The sequence below is a fragment of the Hypanus sabinus genome, chromosome 23 (assembly GCF_030144855.1).
Source record: "Hypanus sabinus isolate sHypSab1 chromosome 23, sHypSab1.hap1, whole genome shotgun sequence".
NCBI lineage: Eukaryota > Metazoa > Chordata > Chondrichthyes > Myliobatiformes > Dasyatidae > Hypanus > Hypanus sabinus.
The window spans coordinates 6,712,079-6,732,835 of NC_082728.1; the positions used below are offsets into that span (position 1 = coordinate 6,712,079).

Below are 20,757 nucleotides of genomic sequence, written 5' to 3' on the forward strand. Positions count from 1 at the left end.
TATTATCTTAATTTATCTTAAACTTTCATAATTTCACACCATCCAATTTCCATTTCTCAACTTTTCCTGGTCCACAATAATGGGTGCCCTGCTTTCTTTTGATACACGCTTCTTCCTGGCCTCTTGTACTGTAAGGGCCTTCAATGTTTGGGCCTTAGGCTCTTCAATTTTCTACACAAGATTTGATGCCTTAGTTAGTATCCACTTTTAAACCCACTTCTTTGGTCTTCCCTCTGGTTAAATCTTCTAACTCATCTACTGCAGCTCTGAAATTTTTGCCTCTTGGGATGTTTAATACATTAAAAACTCTACATAAAAACAGTTGTATTGCTTTCATGGAGTGAACAGCAATTTAAATATTGCTGGAAGGAATCTTATGTCAGAGATATATCTGAGAAATGGTTGGAATTATGCTGCTTAAGGTGTATTCACCAGCACCACCAAATTATTGCCAGCATTAATACAAATCTGAATTTCATAAATAAAACAATACTTTCCCTCCTTCTTCTGAAGCTGAGAGGCAAGTTGGGTGTAATACTATCTGGCTGAGTGCAAATTTTATTTACTCAGCACAAACAGTGGGGTAGAAATTCACCTGTAGTCATTTTCTAAACGGTAATATCCAGAAATTCCAACCCAGGAAGTTTCATAAGATGCATTCAACATGCAGGCATGGCTCTATTTTAGTTTAGTCAGAGTGACAGAGAATTCATTTACACAAAAGGATCCTTTCATCTTCTGGACTTCATAGCACCTTGTAGAATAGGATCCTTCTGGGTTTGGAACATAGGCCTCAAATACTCTCAATAAAACCTGATGCCTTTGAATACATATTGCTATTCTTAAACTTTAATGGATATATCGCCCTTTCCTTCCTTAATGAAAACCCCCAACACAGCTCTGCAGTGGGAGACACAATTTCAACGAGATGGTTGATTGTCATTGTCTCACAGCACTATTTGGGTCACCTACATCTCAGCCTTTAAAATCCAAATATTAAATTGCTGTGGTACAAATAGCAAATGGGACTGATTGTTTGAATCTGAGTTTCTAAAATGGGGTCCAGAGCAGGACAATTGTGTTCCAGGCTAATAAATGGCATTACAGGTAGCCTGGCCTGTAACAGACCAATAAAATGGCAGTCCAGGCTAATAAATGAGGGTCCAATCTAATAAAAAGCATCCAGTTTAAAAAATGGTGGCAGACCTATCAAAAGATAGTACAGGTAAAAAATGTTTAACTCTATGAATAAATAACATCATTTTTAAGATAATAAATAAATTATTATTTAGATAGGATATGGGCAACAAATTATTCTATTATGGCAGTAAGCTCTTTCAAAAATGTCACTCAAAAATCATAAAACAAACGTGCATGATACAGGTACTTTAATAAAATGTATAAAAATCAAAGAAACAAAATGATATACAAAACATAATTTTAAATGTGATCTTGATTGTTAGTGACCACACAAACAAACTTAAATAATGGTAAAATATGACATTGTACAGACTTGCAGATTATTATTTTATATAAATAAAATTGTGCAAACAACTTGAAAAGCAAAAAAATAGGTAAGTTACTGAACCAAGCCAAAACAGAAACACAGACACAACACTGGTGTGGAAAAATGGGGTTTTGACCTTCAGTGCAATGAGAGATATCTCGGATACTGACGCCTCTAATCTCATTGATTCCATACATAAGATGCTTGTCCTTACACAGTCACTGTTGATACATACGGCTGAATCCGATTCGCTCCCATATTAGTTGTACTAAAGGTATGAGTGAAGAAAGGAAATCGTAAAGCAGTTCATCATCTGAAATACAAAAATGTCATATGTTGTTTGGGTACAAAAAATCCTTCTCAAGTACACTTATAAGAAAATGCATAAACCTATTAATATATTCAGGATCCGTGCACAGAGTAAATTCTAACAACCACACTTATACTGGGAACTACTTATGCAAATATATCACGCTGTAATCACATCCACCTGGCAGGAGAAGTGCACCATTGGCACGAAAGTGCAATGGCAGATTTTTATATTTTCTTTAATAATGGTGATTGACATTATAGTGAGGCTCCACAATCAGTCACGTTCACACTGCAGAACACAGAACACCAGTTAGACAGGTTCAACTTTACATGTTTTAAATTTAAAATATACAGCATCATTCATGTGAACGAAGTGATTCAACTGCTACATTGAAATGCGTATACAGAAGCAAAATACAGAGCATCACAGAGATGTGAGAATTCAATGTGGCCGCTGCATATCTCATGTACCCTGATGCAGGGTTTGGCAGTGAGAAAGCTTTTTTTCAGATGTAATCACAGACAAAGCTTGACTGAAAATGTGTGGATTGCAGAACGTAGATCACTATTTTCCTATGTAAACATTTATTCTATTTTGTTACAATTATTTGCAATCATGAAATGATACATTAGAAAGTGAGTGAAACTCACATGGCAATGAGACTTGTTCAAGAACTCTTTCAACCAAATGGCCACTTTATCTACTGAATAATCCTACCATTTTATGATGCCTAGGCATCATATCATTTGAATAATATTCAGAGTTTATTGATGACAATAATTAACACTGACGGCTTCAAAATGGAGTAAATTATTTTTGAAGTGGCATTTGACTTTCCTGTAAACAGGAAACTTTTCAGGCTGTTTGTATATTCTGTAGCCCAATCACTGTTCTATTAAAGAATCACAGAATGGTTACAGAGAAGGCCATTTGGGCTGTCAATGTGTACTGGCCAAATTAAATTTGGAATCAAGCCACTTACGATAGATACAGCACAGTCCAGGCTCCTTGATCAACGATGTTACGCTGACCTTTTAACCAACTCCAAGATCAACTTAACCCTTCCCCCTACATAGCCATCCATTTTTCTTTCATCCATGTGCCTATCAAAGAGCCTCTAAAACAGGGATTCCCAACCTTTCTTATGCTATGGACCCTTATCATTAACCTAGAGGTCCGTGGACCACAGGTTGGGAACTCCGATACAAAAGAGCCCTAATGTATATGCTTCTACCACTACCTCTGGTTCCACACACCCAACACTCTGTGTAAAATAACTTACCCTTGACATTCCCTCTACACTTACTTCTAATCACCTTAAAATTATGTCCCCTCGTATTAGCCATTTCCATCCTGGGAAAAAGTATCTGGCTATCCACTTGATCTATGCCTTTTATCATCTTGTACACCTCTATCAAGTCACCTTTTATCCTCCTTCACTCCAGAGAGAAAAATCTTAGCTCGGTTAACCTATCCACATAAGACATGCTCTCCAACCCAGACAGTATCCTGGTAAATCTCCGGTGGCCAAACTGAACACAACACTAACCATGATGATCTGCTTTAAGGTGACTGGCTAAAGAGAGCATACCTGACATGAGGAAGCATCACTTTAAAGAAACATAGAAAACTTACAACATGATACAGGCCCTTTGGCTCAAAAAGCTGAGCCAAGCACGTACTTACTTTAGAAATTACCTACGGTTACCCATAACCCTATATTTTTCTAAGCTCCATGTACCTATCCAAAAGTCTCTTAAAAGATCCTGTTGTATCCACCTCCACCACTGTAGCCGGCAGCCCATTCCACGCACTCACCAAGCTCTGCATAAAAAACTTACCCCTGACATCTTCTCTGTACCTGCTTCCAAGCACCTTAAAACTGTGCTCTTTTGTGTTAGCCATTTCAGCCCTGGGAAAAAGCCTCTGACTATCCACACGATCAATGCCTCTCATCATCTTATACACATCTATCAGGTCACCTCTCATTCTTCATTGCTCCAAGGAGAAAAGGCCAAATTCACTCAACCTATTCTCATAAGGCATGCTCCCCAATCCAAGCAACATTCTTGTAAATCTCCTCCGCACCCTTTCTATAGTTTCCACATCCTTCCTGTAGTGAGGTGACCAGAACTGAGCACAGTGCTCCAAGTGGGGTCTGACCAGGGTCCTATATAGCTGTAACATTATCTCTCGGTTCTTGAACTCAGTCTCATGGTTGATGAAGGCCAATGCACCGTATGCCTTCTTTACCACACAGTAACTTTGAGTGCCCTATGAACTCGGACCCCAAGATCCCACTGATCCTCCACACTGCCAAGAGTCTTACCATTAATTCTATATTTGGCAATCATATTTCATCTACCAAAATGAACCACCTTACACTTATCTGGATTAAACTCCTTCTGCCACTTCTCAGCCCAGTTTTGCATTCTATCAATGTCCCACTGTAACCTCTGACAGCTCTCCACAATATCCACAACACCCCAACCTTTGTGTTATCAGCAAAATTACTAACCCATCACTCCACTTCCCCATCCAGGACATTTATAAAAATCACAAAGAGTAGGGATGCCAGAACAGATCCTTGAGTCACACCACTGCTCATCGATCTCCAAGCAGAATATGACCTGGCTACAACCACTCTTTGCCTTCTGTGGGCAAGCCAGTTCTGGATCCACAAAGCAAGGTCCCCTCTGATGCAGGGTTGTGACCCCAAAATGTCAATTTATGCAGCCAATGGTGTGGAACATACTGCCTGTGAGGGTAATGGGAACAGGTTCACTCGTGCATTTAAAAGAGAATTAGATAAATTAAAAAGAAAAAAAATTACAGGGCAGTGGAGAAAAGAGCAAAGGAGTGGGACTAATTGTAGACTCTTCCAAGGAGACACCTGTGAGAAATTGGGTTGAATGAAGTTTTTCCTTCCTGTATAATTCTAGGAAGCTTAGGATGATGGTAAAAGGAATAAAGTTATAATAAATTGCAATAAAGTAGGAAATGCTTGCTTCTGATGGTCATTATAGCCAAGTGATCTAGCGAAGCAAAGGAACATGCTGAGGGAACATGGTGGGTCAATGTTTTAGGTACAGCTTCTTCCTCTCCGCCATCAGATTTCTGAATGGACGGTGGACCCATGAACATTACCTCCCTATTTTTTACTTTCTTTTTGCACTACCTAATTAATTTAATATACAGTACTGTGCAAAACACTTATGCACATGTAAAAAAATCCCATTAAGATACTTTATAAAATAATGAAAGTGTCTAAATATCAAAAAATTTCCAGAAAGAGCAGTAAACAGTGAAAAACTAAATCAAATCAATATTTGGTGTTATCACCCTTTGCCTTTAAAACTGCATCAATTCTCTTAGGTACACCGTCATGCAGTTTTATAAGAAAATCGGCTGGTAGATTGTTCCAGCTTATTTGGAGAACTTGTCACAGTTCTTCTGCAGACTTTGGCTGTCTCACTTGCTTCTGTCTCCCCAGGTAATTCCAGACAGCCTCAAAGATGTTGAGATCAGGGCATTGTGGAGGCCATACCATCTGTTGCAGAACTCCTGGCTCTTCTTTTTGCTTGTTTATGACCTTGGCCATGTATTTCGGGTCTTTGTCGTGTTACAGAATGAAGTTAGGACCAATCAGACACCTCCCTGTTGGTATTGTTTGATGGATGAGAATATGCTTGTACTTCTCAGCACTGAGGATTCCATTAATTCTGACCAGATGATCAACTCCATTTGCAGAAATGTAGCTCCAAACCTTCATGGAGTTTCCACTGTGCTTCACTGTTGGCTGCAGACACTCATCTGCATAGTGCTGTCCACTTCTTCTACGGACAAACTGCCTCCTGTTTGAGGCAAAAATTTCAAACTTTGTTTTGTCAGTCCAGAGCACTTGCTGCCATTATTCAGCATCCCAGTCCTTGTGTTTTTGTGCATAGCTGAGTTTCCACTGAGAATGGCTTTTTGGCAGCAACTCTTCCATGAAGACCACTTCTAACAAGATTTTTCTGGATTGTAGAGAGGGGTATTGGGTTCCATCAGTTTCAGTGAGTTCAGAGCTGATAACAGTGCTGGACTTCTTCCAACTTAGAAGGAATGTCAGTTTGATGATCTCTTGTCTGCTGCATTCAGTTTCCATGACTGACCACTGCATTTCTGGTCCTCAATTTGGACAGTACACTGAAACTCCTGTCTGCCATGAAATGGAAGAGACCTTGCTGATGCAGGATAATGACCTGTGTCTTGTTGCTATGCTCACTCTTGCCATGGTGTAAGAAGTGATGATTTGAAGGTTGAACTATCACATCTGCCACACCTTGTCCTTTTAGTTTGGTTGTCCTTCACCCAGTTTGATTCCTTTTCTGTTCCAGTGAATCAGTTTAGTTCATTGACTTATTACATCATTGATCATTAGCATCCTGTTTGTTATCTTTGTTTAATCATGAACTGTCTATATACCTACAAAGTAATCAAGTTTTTATTTGTAAAGTGGTCTGTTACTTAATATGCTATTTTCTTAAACAAAATACAAAAAAAAATCACTGTAGCATTTAATTTTTTGGAAAATGAATGTTTGGAAATCTAAAATTTCCTCTTTTCTACAGACACACTAACGCAGAAGACAAAAATAAACTTCTAAAACAAAATTTATATTAAAAATCTAGGGGTACCTACGACTTTTACATGGTATTATTTACATATTATTGTGCAAAAGACTTAGATAAACTCACAGACTTAACAAGGTACCCTTATAATAATAGAAAATTCTATAAATGACCATATGTATAAATATATATAGTAATGTATACTTTTTTATTATAATGTATTGCCATGTACTGCTGCGATGAAACAACAAATTTCACATGATAGTCAATCTGATTCTGATTCTATGGAGAAAATGGACAAGTTATTTTAGGTCAAGACTTCAAGGAGATAGCCAGTGTGAAATTTTAACAGTATAAAAAGAGCAGTCGGGTGATCCTTGCTATTTAATCTGCCTTTAAATCTGGTTGTGAGAACAGCCACGCCCATGGAATCACAGCCCAATGGCTTCTTTACCAAGTGCCCTCTTCAGAGGGGGGAAAAGTTTCATGTTGTTCAGACAGGCGCCCTCAGATCCACAAAACTCTCATTTCATCTGGAAAAGTCTGTAACTTAACAATTCCCAAGCCGCCTTCAAAATCTCTTTGCCAGTCAAGGAATCTTAAATATTTAAAGCCTCTGTGCCATTGGTGGTTTCTGGCCTGTAAGCTTCCAAACATCCTTTACAAAGTTGCTTGTTAGGCAAATCAAAAGAGTAGCAGGAGTAAGGTTTGGCAGGAATTTCTGGATGGTGACAGAATATAAAAAATCCTTTATCTTAAGATAAGGAAAAACTTGCTCAAAAATATCGCAGTTTCATCAGGGTACCCTATTAATTCAGCGAGTTTATCAACAGCTTTGTCAAGCCTTTCAAGCTAACAGGCTTAGGGTTGAGCCCAGTCCATGCCTGAGCTGGTTAATCTCAGCAGGGCAGCTTGTTACATGACATGTATCCTCAACCCCCTGTATTAGGCAGGATTCCCACTCGAACAGCTATCCAGAAACACTCCCTGTAAAAACGCTAACTTGCCTGCAGAATTTGGGCCTAGCTGTGATGCCCCCCATGGTCAAATAGCATTCCATGCACTCATTCTAGGCTCTCACACTAATAATAACCTCATGGGTGAGGTCCCTGAGGCTGCTTGGCTTCCCTCCCTACAATACGCCCCACCCCCATCCCACCACTGTGCACCCCCCCACCACCAACAATATCAGAACTACTGTAGTCCAGCTCAGATCACCACCTGCGCTGGGGGAGGGGGAGAAATCCTCCATAAAAATAGTTTTATGGTTTGCAGCCACACTTGAATTATGTTGCTATGGTAACAACTCCAGCTACTTTAACTGGTTGCAGGCAGCAAGCTGCAGCTCCCACTCTGTGATATTAAAAAGCCAGAGAGGGTGATGGCATTTGGAAAGTGAGAGGATTAAATTGCCTGTGAAGTGACCCTCACCTTTTGTTCCGATAGGTGTTCAGCTCCTCCTGAAGAACAGATGCTCTCTTCTGAAGGAGAGTTATCTAAAAGAAAATTTAAAAGGGTAAAATTACCATTAAATAAACCGAGTACTTTCAAAAGGGCATGTTTCATCAGCTTATGATATCCAAATAGAAATATTAAATCTGATGGCCAGCAAACAAAACTAGGACGCCGAAAGAATCATTTTACCTTGCTTGCCAGGATGATGGCTTTCCTGATATATCTAAAGATTAGCATTTACAGGACATAGAGAGGCAAGGCAGAGATTGGTTATTCTCTGAAGCTGTTAGCAATAAGGCAGGTGTAACATTCATCACTGCAGACAATAAGCACAAAGAAACCTTCATGATACTCGTGATCGAACTGTATCATGCCAACAGTGTCGATGGAATGACATTGTTTGAACAGTAAAGGCCTTATTCTGTTAAGATTAATAGACAATAGACAGTAGGTGCAGGCGTAGGCCATTTGGCTCTTCTAGCCAGCACCGCCATTCACTGTGATCATGGCTGATCAGACACAATCAGTACCCCATTCCTGCCCTCTCCCCATATCCCTTGACCCTGCTACCTATAACAGCTCTATCTAACTCTCTCTTGAATGCATCTAGAGACTTGGCCTCCACTGCCTTTTGGGGCAGAGCATTCCACCACTCTCTGGGTGAAAAAGTTTTTCCGCATCTCTGTTCTAAATGGCCTACCCTTTATTCTTAAACTGTGGCCTCTAGTTCTGGACTCACCCATCAGCGGGAACATGCTTCCTGCCTCCAGTGTGTCCAATTCCTTAATAATCTTATATGTTTCAATCAGATCCCCTCTCATCCTTCTAAATTCCAGTGTATACAAGCCCAGTCGCTCCAATCTTTCAACATATGACAGTCCTGCCATTCCGGGAATTAACCTTGTGAACCTATGCTGCACTCCTTCAATAGCAAGAATGTCCTTCCTCAAATTTGGAGACCAAAACTGCACACAATACTCCAGGTGGGGTCTCACCAGGGCCCTGTACAGCTGCAGAAGGATCTCTTTACTCCGATACTCAGTTCCTCTTGTTATAAAGGCCAGCATGCCATTAGCTTTCTTCACTGCCTGCTGTACTTGCATGCTTGCTTTCATTGACTGATGTACAAGAACACCTAGATCTCATTGTACTTCCCCTTTTCCTAACTTGACTCCATTTAGATAATAATTTGCCTTCCTGTTCTTGCCACCAAAGTGGATAACCTCACATTTATCCACATTAAACTGCATCTGCCATACATTTGCCCACTCACCCAACCTGTCCAAGTCACCCTGCATTCTCATAACATCCTCCTGACATTTCAAACTGCCACCCAGCTTTGTGTCATCGGCAAATTTGCTAATGTTATTTTTAATCCCTTCATCTAAATTATTAATGCATATTGTAAACAGCTGCGGTCCCAGCACCGAACCTTGCGGTATCCCACTGGTCACAGCCTGCCATTCCGAAAGGGACCCGTTAATCGCTACTCTTTGTTTCCTGTCAGCCAGCCAATTTTCAATCCATGTCAGTACTCTGCCCCCAATACCATGTGCCCTAATTTTGCCCACTAATCTCCTATGTGGGACTTTATCAAAAGCTTTCTGGAAGTCCAGGTACACTACATCCACTGCCTCTCCCTTGTCTATTTTCATAGCTACATCCTCAAAAAACTCCAGAAGATTAGTCAAGCATTATTTTCCCTTCATAAATCCATGCTGACTCAGACTGATCCTTCTACTGCTATCCAAATGTGTCGTAATTTCCTCTTTTATAATTGACTCCAGCATCTTTCCCACCATTGATGTCAGGCTAACCGGTCTATAATTCCCTGTTTTCTCTCCCTCTCCTTTCTTGAAAAGTGGGACAACATTAGCCACCCTCCAATCAGCAGGAACTATTCCTGAATCTATAGAACATTGGAAAATGATTACCAATGCATCCATGATTTCTAGAGCCACCTCTTTAAGTACCCTGGGATGCAGACCATCAGGTCCCGAGGACTTATCAGCCTTCAGACTCAACAGTCTATCCAACACCATTTCTTGCCTAATATAAATTTCCTTCAGTTCATCCTTTACCCTAGTTCCTTTGGCCATTATTACATCTGGGAGATTGTATGTGAATTCCCTAGTGAAGACAGATTCAAAGTACCTGTACAACTCGTCTGGCATTTCCTTGTTCCCCATAATAAATTCACCCGTTTCTGTCTTCAATGGCCCAATTTTGGTCTTAACTATTTTTTTGCTATTCACATACCTAAAGAAGCTTTTACTATCCTCCTTTATATTCTTGGCTAGTTTACCTTCGTACCTCATTTTTTCTTGGCGTATTGCCTTTTTTGTTACTTTCTGTTGCTCTTTAAAAGCTTCCCAGTCCTCCGGTTTCCCGCTCATCTTTGCTATGTTATACTTTTTCTCTTTTATTTTTATACTGCCCTTTACTTCCCTCATCAGCCACGGCCGCCCCTTACTCCCCTTAGGATCTTTCTTCCTCTTTGGAATGAACCGATCCTGCACCTTCTGCATTATTTCCAGAAATACCTGCCATTGTTGTTCCACTGTCTTCCCTGCTAGGGTATTGTTCCATTGAACTTTGGCCAGCTCCTCCCTCATAGCTCCATAGTTCCCTTTGTTCAACTGTAACACTGACACATCCGATTTTCCCTTCTTCTTCTCAAATTGTAGGTTAAAACATATCATATTATGGTCACTACCTCCTAATGGTTCCTTTACCTTGAGGTCCCTGATCAAATCCAGTTCATTGCACAACACTAAATCTAGAATTGCCTTCTCCCTGGTAGGCTCCAGTACAAGCTGTTCTAAGAATCCATCTTGGAGACACTCCACAAACTCCCTTTCTTGAGGTCCAGTACCATTCTGATTCTCCCAGTCTACCTGCATGTTGAAATTCCCCATGACAACTGTATCATTACCTTTGCGACATACATGCCAATTTTAACTCTTCATTCAACTTACACCCTAATTAAGATTAGTTTTTTTGTCACATGTACGTCAAAACATACAGTGGAATGTGTCGCTTGTGTCAAATCAAATGCAATTGTATTGAGAGCAGCCTGCAGATGTTGCTACACTTCTGGCACCAACATAGCATGCCCATAACTTACTAACCCTGAACCTGTTTTTGGAATGTGAGTGGGAACAGGAGAACATTAGTGAGACCTGTCAGAAAATTGGGGGACCACTTCGTCGAGCACTTCTGTTCCACCTGCCTAAAGCAGAACTTCCCAGTGGCAAAAACATTTTAATTTCGATGCCCATTCCCATTCTGACATATTAGTCTCTTGTGCCAAGATGAGGCCACCTTCAGGGTACAGGAGCAACACCTTAAATTCCATCTAGGTAGCCTCGAACCTGATGGCATAAATATTGATTCTTCCCCCTCTTCTTCTATTCCCCACTCTGGCTTTTTACCACTTTTCATTTGCCTATCATTTTCTCCTGGCTCTCCTCCTTCTTTACTTTCTCTAATGGTTCACTCTCTTCTCCTATCAGATTCCTGCTTCTCCACCCCTTTACCTTTCCCAACCTCCCTGACTTCATCTATCACCTTCTAGTTAGCCTCCTTGCTCTCCCCCCCGCATTTTTATTTTGGCGTCTTCCCCCTTCCTTTCTAGTCCTGAAGAAGGGTCTCAGCCTGAAACGTTGACTGCTGATTCATTTCCATAGTTGCTGCATGACCTGCGAATTCCTCCAGTTTTATGTGTGTTGCTTTATATACAGTACAAGTTGCATTTTGCAGTGGGAATAGATATATAAAGCAGCACCCTCAGGGAACATACAGAAAATCAGATAAAAGGAAATCAAGAAGGCGGTAACATTGCAAGCCATTCTTTTTAAAATTTACTTACCAGACATGGATATCACATTGCCCATCCCTAACTGAACTTACCTTCGGTAATTGTTGTAGTCCATCTGGTGAAGGGACTCTGACTCCATTGTTGGGAAGGGAGTTCCAGAATTTTGATTCAAACTCAGATCCAGATTCATTCATTCATCACATGTACATTAGAACATGCATAAAATTTGTCATTTGTGTTGACAACCAACACAACCTAATGATGTACTGGATGCAGCCTGTAAATGTTGCCCTACATTTTGGTGCCCACAAAACACACCAAAACAGAAACCAATAAGCAACAGAACAACAAAAGCAAAACAAGCCCCCTTTCTCCCTCCCACCCTGAAAATGAAGCAATAATAAGACATTTCCAAGTCAGAAGTTGTGTGCAACAAACCAATCTGTTGGAGGAACTCAGTGGGTTGAGTGTCATCTGTGGGAGGAATGAAGTTGCCAATGTTGAGTTGAGTTCCTCCAGCTGATTGCTTGTTACTGCAAATTTCAATATCTGCAGTCTTTTGTGTCTCCATTGGAAGTTTGGTGATTGTAAGAGTTTTTCCTTAAGACTGTAATCACGGTGGAGATTGTAGGTTGTGGAGGTACTGTCAGAGTAATGTCTAAGGAATAACCCTTTGGTATCCATGGCAGTCACAAATACCTGGTGGAGAATGGGTGCCAATCAACCATCATTTCTCAGACAAACTCCAGGCTTTGATTGTGTCAGGTTCCATAAACTTTAAGAACATAAGTACAGGATCAAGAGAAGTCTGCAAAGACCCCCTAGCCAGTTCTGCCTTTCAATAAGAACATAAATAACCTGACCTTGCTCTCATTTCCACTTTTCTGACTGTTCCCCACAATCCTCAACATCACAACAGACCAAATATCAGTCTGCCCTTGACTTAGAGGGCACAGCCTCAAGTTAGAAGGGTGTCACTTTGGAACAGAGATGAGGAGGAATTGCTTTAGCCAGAGGGTGGTGAATCTGTGAAATTCATTGTGGAAGCCAAGTCGTCTGGCATGTTTTAAAGCAGAGGTTGACGGTTCTTGATTAGCAAGGGCTTCAAAGATTATGGGGGGGGGGGGAGACGGCAGGAGAATGAGATTGAAAGGGAAAATAAATCAGCCACATTTGAATGGTCCAGCAAACTTGATGGGCCGAATAATCTAATTCTGCTTCTATGTCATATGGTCTTAAATAGATTGAATTATCTGGCCTCATCAAGACACTGAGGGAGAGAATTCTAAGATTCACAACTCTGCAACACAAGTTCCTCCTCATCTCTATTTTAATTGATGGACCCTTTAATTTGAAATAACACTGCATGAATCTAGATAAGCCCAGTAGGAGAAACATCCACTTAGCACCTACACTGGAAAAGTACCTCATAATCTTCTGTGCTTCAATAAGAAACAGCACCCGAGCATTTGCATGGTAACCCACACTCTCTTTTATCCTTGTAAATGGTTTTAGGGTTTCAGGAGGAGATGCTCTGACCTGCTCTTCTGAACCTGCTGAATCGTGTTTCTGCCCAGGGATGACCTCTGGAATGTTGGTAGGTCCTCGATGGTGGTAAAGCCATTAAATGTCAACAACATGTGATTAGGCTCTCATTTGGCAAAGTGCTCCTTGCTATCCATCAGCTTGAGTCTAGCAGCATGGGTTGTGTCTGAGGAGTTGTGAATGGAATAGACATTTTACAGTAACCAGAAAGCATCCCCAATACAACATGATGGAAGCTATGTCACTGATGAAGAAGCAGAACATGATTGGCCTTGGAACACTGCCTTGAGAAACTTCAACAATAATGTTCAAAATTGTCACCTGACAGCCACAGCCATCTTCCTTTTTGTAAGGAATGACTACAGTTAGTGGAGTACTTTTTCCCTGTTGTTCATTGACTTCAGATTTACCAGGGCTCTTTGATGCCCAAATGCTGCCTTGTTTTCAAGGACAATCACTCCCAGCTCATCTCTGGAATTCAGTACATTTGGATCAAGACTGTGACAAAGTTTGAAGCAGACTGGCTCCAGCATAATCCGAACTGAGCATATTAGGCAGGTTACTGTTGAGTTAGTACTCCTTTATTACATCCTTCAATGGCACTTCATTACTCTGATTCAGAGCAGACCATCTATTTGTTTTGCCTTTTGTGGGAAGGACACATGTGGGTAATTTGTTGCAATGCCAAGTAATGTTGGATCTGCAAAGGAATGAGTCAAATCAGTAAAGGAAGAAGACAAAACGTGCATCTAGCTTTGGAAGGTATATCTTTAATACTATAGCTGGGAAATTGTCTTTGTTGTATTTGGTGCACTCAGCCTTTGCCGGATTTGAGTCAATCAAATGCAAATTGGTTGAAGTTTCATTCGAAGTTCAAAGTAACTTTATTATCAGAGTACATATCTGTCGCCATATAGAACCATAAAATTAATTTTCTTGCAGGAATTCACAGTAAATACAATAAACATAAGAGAATCAATGAAAGACCGCACGCAACAGCACGGACAAACAAAAGACAACAAACTGTGCAAATACAAAAAGAAGGAAAAAAAATATTATAAATAAATAATTTAGTAATAAATATTAAGAATCTTTGATAGTGAGTCCATAGGTTGTGGGAACAGTTCAGTGATGGGATGAATGATGTTATTCCCCCTGGTTCAAGAGCCTAATGCATAGGTGTCAAACTCAAGACCCGCGGGCCATATCCGGCCCGGCGTACAATTATATCCGCCCTGTGAGATCATTTTAGATCGATCTATTATTTTAATTATTAATGGCCCGGCGATATGAAGCCTATGATTGTAAGTTAATACCAATCATAAAAATAATGCTTGCTCAGCAGTCTTCTTCATAAGAAACGGAATTTGTGAAGTGAAACACTTTGTAGTTATAGCAGAGACTGAGACACCTGAGAACAGGCTGAAAAAACGGAGGCAATGAAAGCTGCGTTCGCACGCGCCCGACTGATCCGGCCCACATGAAGCTGCATTTTGCCCAATCCGGCCCGTGACCTAAAATGAGTTTGACACCCCTGGCCTAATGGTTGAGGGGTAATAGCTGCTCATGAACCTGGTGGTGTAGGTTCATAAGATCATAAGACATAGGAGCAGAATTAGGCCATTCAGCCCATCGAGTCTGCTCCACCATTACATTGTGGCTGATTTATTATCCCTCTCAGCCCTGTTCTCCTGCCTTCTCCCTATAACTTTCGATGTCTTGATTAATCAAGAACCAAACAACCTCCATTCTAAATATACACAATGACTTGATCTCCACAGCCGTCTATGGCAGTGAATTCCAGACACACTAACATTCGGCAAAATAAATTTCTCCCTATCTCTGTCCTAAATGGATGTCCCTCTGTTCTGAGGCTGTACCCCTTGGTCCTAGACTCCTCCATATACGAAACATCCTTTCCACATCCACTCTATCCAGACTTTTCAATATTTGATAGGTTTTAATGAGATCCTCTTCTTCACTGTTTTAAACTCCAGCAAGTACAGGCCCAAGTCATCAAATACTCTTTTGTTAACCCTTTCATTCCTGGAATTATTCTCATGAACCTTCACTGGACTCTAATACCAGCACATCTTTTCTTAGATAAGCGGCCCGGAAACTGCTCATAATAATTCAAGTGTAGTCTGACCAATGCCTTATAAAGGCTCAGCATTACATCCTTACTTTTGTATTCTCTTGAAATGTATACAAACATTGCATTTTCCTTCCTTACCACTGACACAACCTGCAAGTTAACCTTTAGGGAATCCTGCCCAAAACTCCTAAGCCCCTCTGCACCTCCGATTTTTGAATTTTTCCTCATTTACAAAATAGTCCATGCCTTTATTCCTTCTGCCAAAGTGCATGACCATCATATTCCATATGCAACTTCTTTGCCCATTCCCCAATATGTTTAAGTCCTTCAGACATCCTACTTCCTCAACACTACCTGCCTCTCCACTTATCTTCATATCATCCAAACTTGGTCACAAAGCCATCAATTCCTTCATCCAAATCATTGACATACAACATGAATAAAAGCGGTCCCAACACTGACTCCTGCAGTACGCCAGATGTCATCGACAACCCTCTTTATTTCCATTCTTTGCTTCCTGTATTACCATGGGCTCTTATCTCATTCAGCAATCTCAAGTGAGGCACCTGAGCCTCCTGTACCTCCTTCCTGATGGCAGCAGTGACAAGAGAGCACATCCTTGGTGGTGGGTGTCCTTTATGCTTTCCTGCGACAATGCTCCATGCAAATGTGCTCAATGGTGGGTAGGGCTTCACCCGTGATGGACTTGGCTGTATCCACTACTTTTTGTAGGCTTTTCCATTCCAGGACATTGGTGTTTCCATATCAGGTCTTGATGTAGCCAGTCAGTATACTCTCCACTGCACTCCTTTGTAAGTTTATCAAAGTTTTAAATGACATGCTGAATCTTCACAAACTTGTAAAGGAGTAGAGGTGCTGCCTTACTTTCTTTGTACTGCTACTTACCTGCTGGACCCAGGACAGATCCTTTGAAATGTAACACTGAGAAATTTAAAGTTGCTGACCCTCTTCACCTTTGATTTCCCCCAATGAGGACTGGCTCATGGACCTCCTCTTTAAGTCAATAATCAGCTTTTTGGTCTTGCTGACATTGAGTGAAGATTGTTGTGGCACCACTCAATCAGATTTTCAATCTCCTTCCTATATACTGATTCATCACCACCTTTGATTCAGCCAATGACCGTGGTGTTGTCAGCAAACTGAAATATGGCACTGGAGCTGTGCTTAGCCTCACAGCCCAAGTATAAAGTGAGTAGAGCAGGGGGCTAAGCACACAGCCTTGTGGTGCACCTGTGCTGATGGGAGACTGTGGAGGAGATGTTATTGCAATTCAAAAATAAAAGCAATTCTATAAAACACAATGTACAAGTGGCTTGACTTTAAAGGGCTGATGCCGGGGAGTGTGAGTGACCACCTTTTTCTGGGTAGATACCTTCATTAAGTCCTTTCTTGGTGATTACCTACATTCCTCCACTTTTTCTGCTCGTTCAAAATAAGCAGGCTTATTATCATTGACATACTGTATGTCCTGAAATTTGCTCCTTTGCAACTGTAGTAAAGTGCAACACATAAAAGTGACTATAAATTGCAATTAGAATATATATAAATCAAAAAAATAGTGCAAAAAGTGAGCAAAGTGGTGAGGTAGTGTTCACTGGTTAATGGACCATTCAGAAGTCTGATGGCGGAGGGAACGAAGCTGTTCCTAGAACGTTGAGTGTGTGTCTTCAAGTTCCTGTATCTCCTCTCTGATGGTAGCATGTCCTGGATGTTCTTCTAGAGGGATCACCTTTCGACGATGTCTTTGATGGTGGGGAGTCTAATGCCAATAATGTAGCTGGCTGAGTTTACAACCTTCTATGGGTCTCCCCAGATCTGTGCATTGGTGCCTTCATACCAAGTGGTCATGCAACCAGTCAGAATTTTCTCCACAGTACAACTCTAGAAATTTTTTGGTGACAAACCAAATCTCCTCAAACATCTAATGAAGTATAGCTACTGGCGTGCATTCTTCGTAATTGCATCAATACGTTAGGCTCAGGATAGATCGTCAGAGACGTTGACACTCTAGAACTTGAACAATGCAACCCTTTCCCTAGTGAGTCTGTCCCTATTACTGCAAGCCTCTCTTCATCCCCCTCGTACTTTTGATGGCTCACTCTATTGCTCCTCAGCCTTCATCATCTGCAATTGCAATAGAAATACAATGCATAGAAAAGTGGTTTCCTTGCGTATGACATATTCTCCTGTGCAGAAAAACTTGGGTCACACGTATGGTACAATATTGCTGTGTGGTGAGGCCTTGCCAATCTCCCATTCCATTGGTTTAAGACAGATTTTCACGTGTGTTACAAATTTCTGGGCTAACATTTTTAATTGTCATACATCCACACAGATAAGTTCTTATTTTGAAGATTTTACTGCTAACAATGGCAAGTAGCTCAGTATTGTTTAATTTATGAGTTGTCAGACGTTGTCAAGCCCTTTAATAAAGAGCAGCAGCACAGATGTGATTTCCACCGCCCCCCCCCCCCCCCATTCCCCAAATCATTGCCAGGCTGTAAATGTTTTTATCCACTGAGGCTTATCCAGTGTAAACACTCCAGTATGCCTCACAGCTTTGTACAGTAAGGTGAAAAGTGCCTGAAGGTTCTGTAACAAAACAGATGCTGCCTCATTTTGCAGCTGAAATATGAAGAAGAAAGTGTAAAGTAAATCCATGATATGAGAAGAATGCATGCAGCACAATCGTTACTCATCTCTCTACTGATAAACTGCAATAATGTCACACTGCAGTCTCCTGTTTAATTGTTTAAAGCATTTGCTATGAGAAAATCTCATTACTGAAATTAGAAATAAGTATTTGAGGCTCTTGAATAAGATGATACAACAGGAATTGGTTTCTCTGGAACTGATATATAGAAATAGTTTATTGGAGTGTTTTTTTATTCCCGATGCACAGGGGATCTGAGGTGGAATAGATGATTAGAATAGAGCAGTTATTGCCAGACTTAGTATGGAGGTGATTTTCAATACATTGTACCTTTGTCACACAACATTTGACAGAAGGAAGTTTCAGTTTCACAAGAGATTCTGCAGATGTTGGAAATCCAGAGGAACACGCACAAGATGCAGGAAGAACTCAACAAGTCAGGCAGCATCTAAGTAGAGGAATTAACTGTCGATGTTTTGGGCCAAGACCCTTCATCAGGACAATTAGAAATTTCATTTGAACTGCGAACAGTTTCATTCAACTTCTGGTGTGGGTAAAAAGGGCTAAAATGCAGGAAAATCTGCAACCAACTCTGCAGGGCATTGTTCTGGGGCTGAAGGACTTGTATGTATTTCATTATAACAGGAGGCTAAATTCAAGGAGGTAAACCTGTCCTATTAATCCAGTAAGATGGTGGAGCACTTGGTCACAGCAGCTTTTCTGGGTCCAACAAATGGTGCAAATGTGTGCTTTAAATATTTTTCTTGTGATTGTAAACCTCTATTTTGGACTTTGGTAATGTAAAATACTATAAGTCCGGTCATTGGCAAGACTGATGGCAGGGGAGCTGCGTGGCCTCAGTTGTTGCACAGATCAGGCCCTCATGCCGCTCATCACCTGTTACAGCCACCTGGGGAGGAGGTGCCAGAGACAGTGTGGGGGAGAACAAAGGTGTGGTGAGCACGCTGGAATTCGTGCTGGGATGGGTGCTGGCCTTCTAGGCCAGCTCTCCTGTCAGTGCTGCTCCATGGAAGACAAGTTGCATTGCACTTGTCTGCTGCTGAACCAGTGCAAGATGAGGAACTGTTGTGTACTTGTTCTTGCAAAGACATGGCTCCAGGACAACATCCCATGCACCGTCAATCGTCAGGCCATGCTACTCAGAGACTTGTGCTAATATGTTAATGTGACTGTGTGTGCTATTGTAACTATATATGCTGTGTCTGATTGTATATGCTTTATATCTTGGCCTTGGAGGAATGCTGTTTTGTTTAGCTGTGTACTTGTGTATGATTGAATGACAATTAAACTTGAACTTCATCATTTGTTCTGGCACTATCACCATGCTGACATCTCAACATGTTACATCGAATACAATTGACAGGAAAGATGATGTTAAATCAAAACCTCACTAGAAGTGATAAGGAAAGCAAATGCTCTCTGCCTGTCAAACCCTGTTGTACCTGAAACATAGTCAGCTATGTTGAGGTCAAATATTGTGCATAGCGCACTGCAAATGGGAGTTGATGAGGTGGGTAACTGTACCAGGATTCAGTCAAGGGTGTGGCTATAAGAACAGGTATTTCTACTTGTACCCATTCATTCTGGAGGTCCATTAGGTTACACTAACTTATACTTGGCTGGAGTTTGTACGATCTCCTTGTGACCATGTGAATTTCCTCAGTATGATTGCTTTCCAAAAATGTTTGGTTAGGGTTAGTTAGTTGTGGGCATGCTATGTTGGCACCGGAAACATGAAGACACTTGGGGCTGCTCCCAGCACATCCATAGACTACGTTGGTTGTTGATGCAAATAACACATTTCACTCTATGTTTTGATGTATGTACATGTGACTAATAAAGCTAATCTTTATCTTCCCTTTAAATGGACAGTAGTTTACCACAAGCTCACCTAAAGTACCTTGCTAACTCTCATTGTGAGGATGAACAGCTAGTTGGCTGAAGCAATAGAAAAGTAACTAACACCCATAGACAGTGACATCCTTCCTGGAGCAGATCATTAGCTTCAGACATTAGTAGGGAGACAGTGTGATTTACCTGAGCCTTCATGGAAACAATGGTGTCTTCAAGTTCTTTTTGAATTGCAGCTGGCATCAGGCCTTTGATCTTCATTTCATACTCTTGCTGGATGTGAATGATCTGAAAAGGGGAAAATGCAAATTTAATTTTTACTTTTAGCTAAAAGCTACCATACTGCTATGAGATGGGCAAAATTGAGCTGATGATGAGATTGAATTTGGAAATCTGTTAAAAGTGGCAAGTCCTGCTATTAGCACTGTCACCAGAAATCAGCATCCAAGATCAAGGACCACCATCATCCAGGCCATGCTCTCTTCTTGCTATTACCATCGGGAAGGAGGAGCAGGAGGCAGAGGTCCCACAGCACCAGGTTCAGGAACAGTTATTATTTTACACTGTTGGGCTCCTGAACCAGTGTGGATAACTTTACCCAGCTCAATGTTGAACTGACTCCACAGCCCATCGACTCACTTTCAACTCATGAACATGAACTCATGTTCTCAGTATAATTTATTTACTTTTTTTTGAACTATTTGTAGCGGTTTATTCTCTTGCACATTGGCTGTGTGTCAGTCTTTGTTATTAATAGCTTTTCATAATTTCTACTGTATGTCTTTATTTTCCTGTAAATGACTGCAGGAAAATGAATCTCAAGGTAGTATATGGTGACATATACATACTTTGATGATAAATTT

At 40.9% G+C, this 20,757-nt stretch overlaps 1 protein-coding gene across 2 annotated transcripts in view; it reads right to left on the bottom strand.

Annotated features, from left to right (window-relative positions):
- Positions 1 to 1,373: 1,373 nt before the first annotated feature.
- The window catches only part of cep112 (centrosomal protein 112), a 526,403-nt gene continuing 507,019 nt past the window's right edge, over positions 1,374 to 20,757 (bottom strand). For both annotated transcript variants that reach the window (XM_059948278.1, XM_059948276.1), the window contains 3 exons: positions 20,081 to 20,182; positions 7,865 to 7,929; positions 1,374 to 1,820 (listed from right to left, as the gene is read on the bottom strand). In XM_059948278.1, the coding sequence (XP_059804261.1) occupies positions 1,817 to 1,820; positions 7,865 to 7,929; positions 20,081 to 20,182 (171 nt within the window). In that variant the 3' untranslated portion in view covers positions 1,374 to 1,816. The remainder of the gene's footprint in view (positions 1,821 to 7,864; positions 7,930 to 20,080; positions 20,183 to 20,757) is intronic.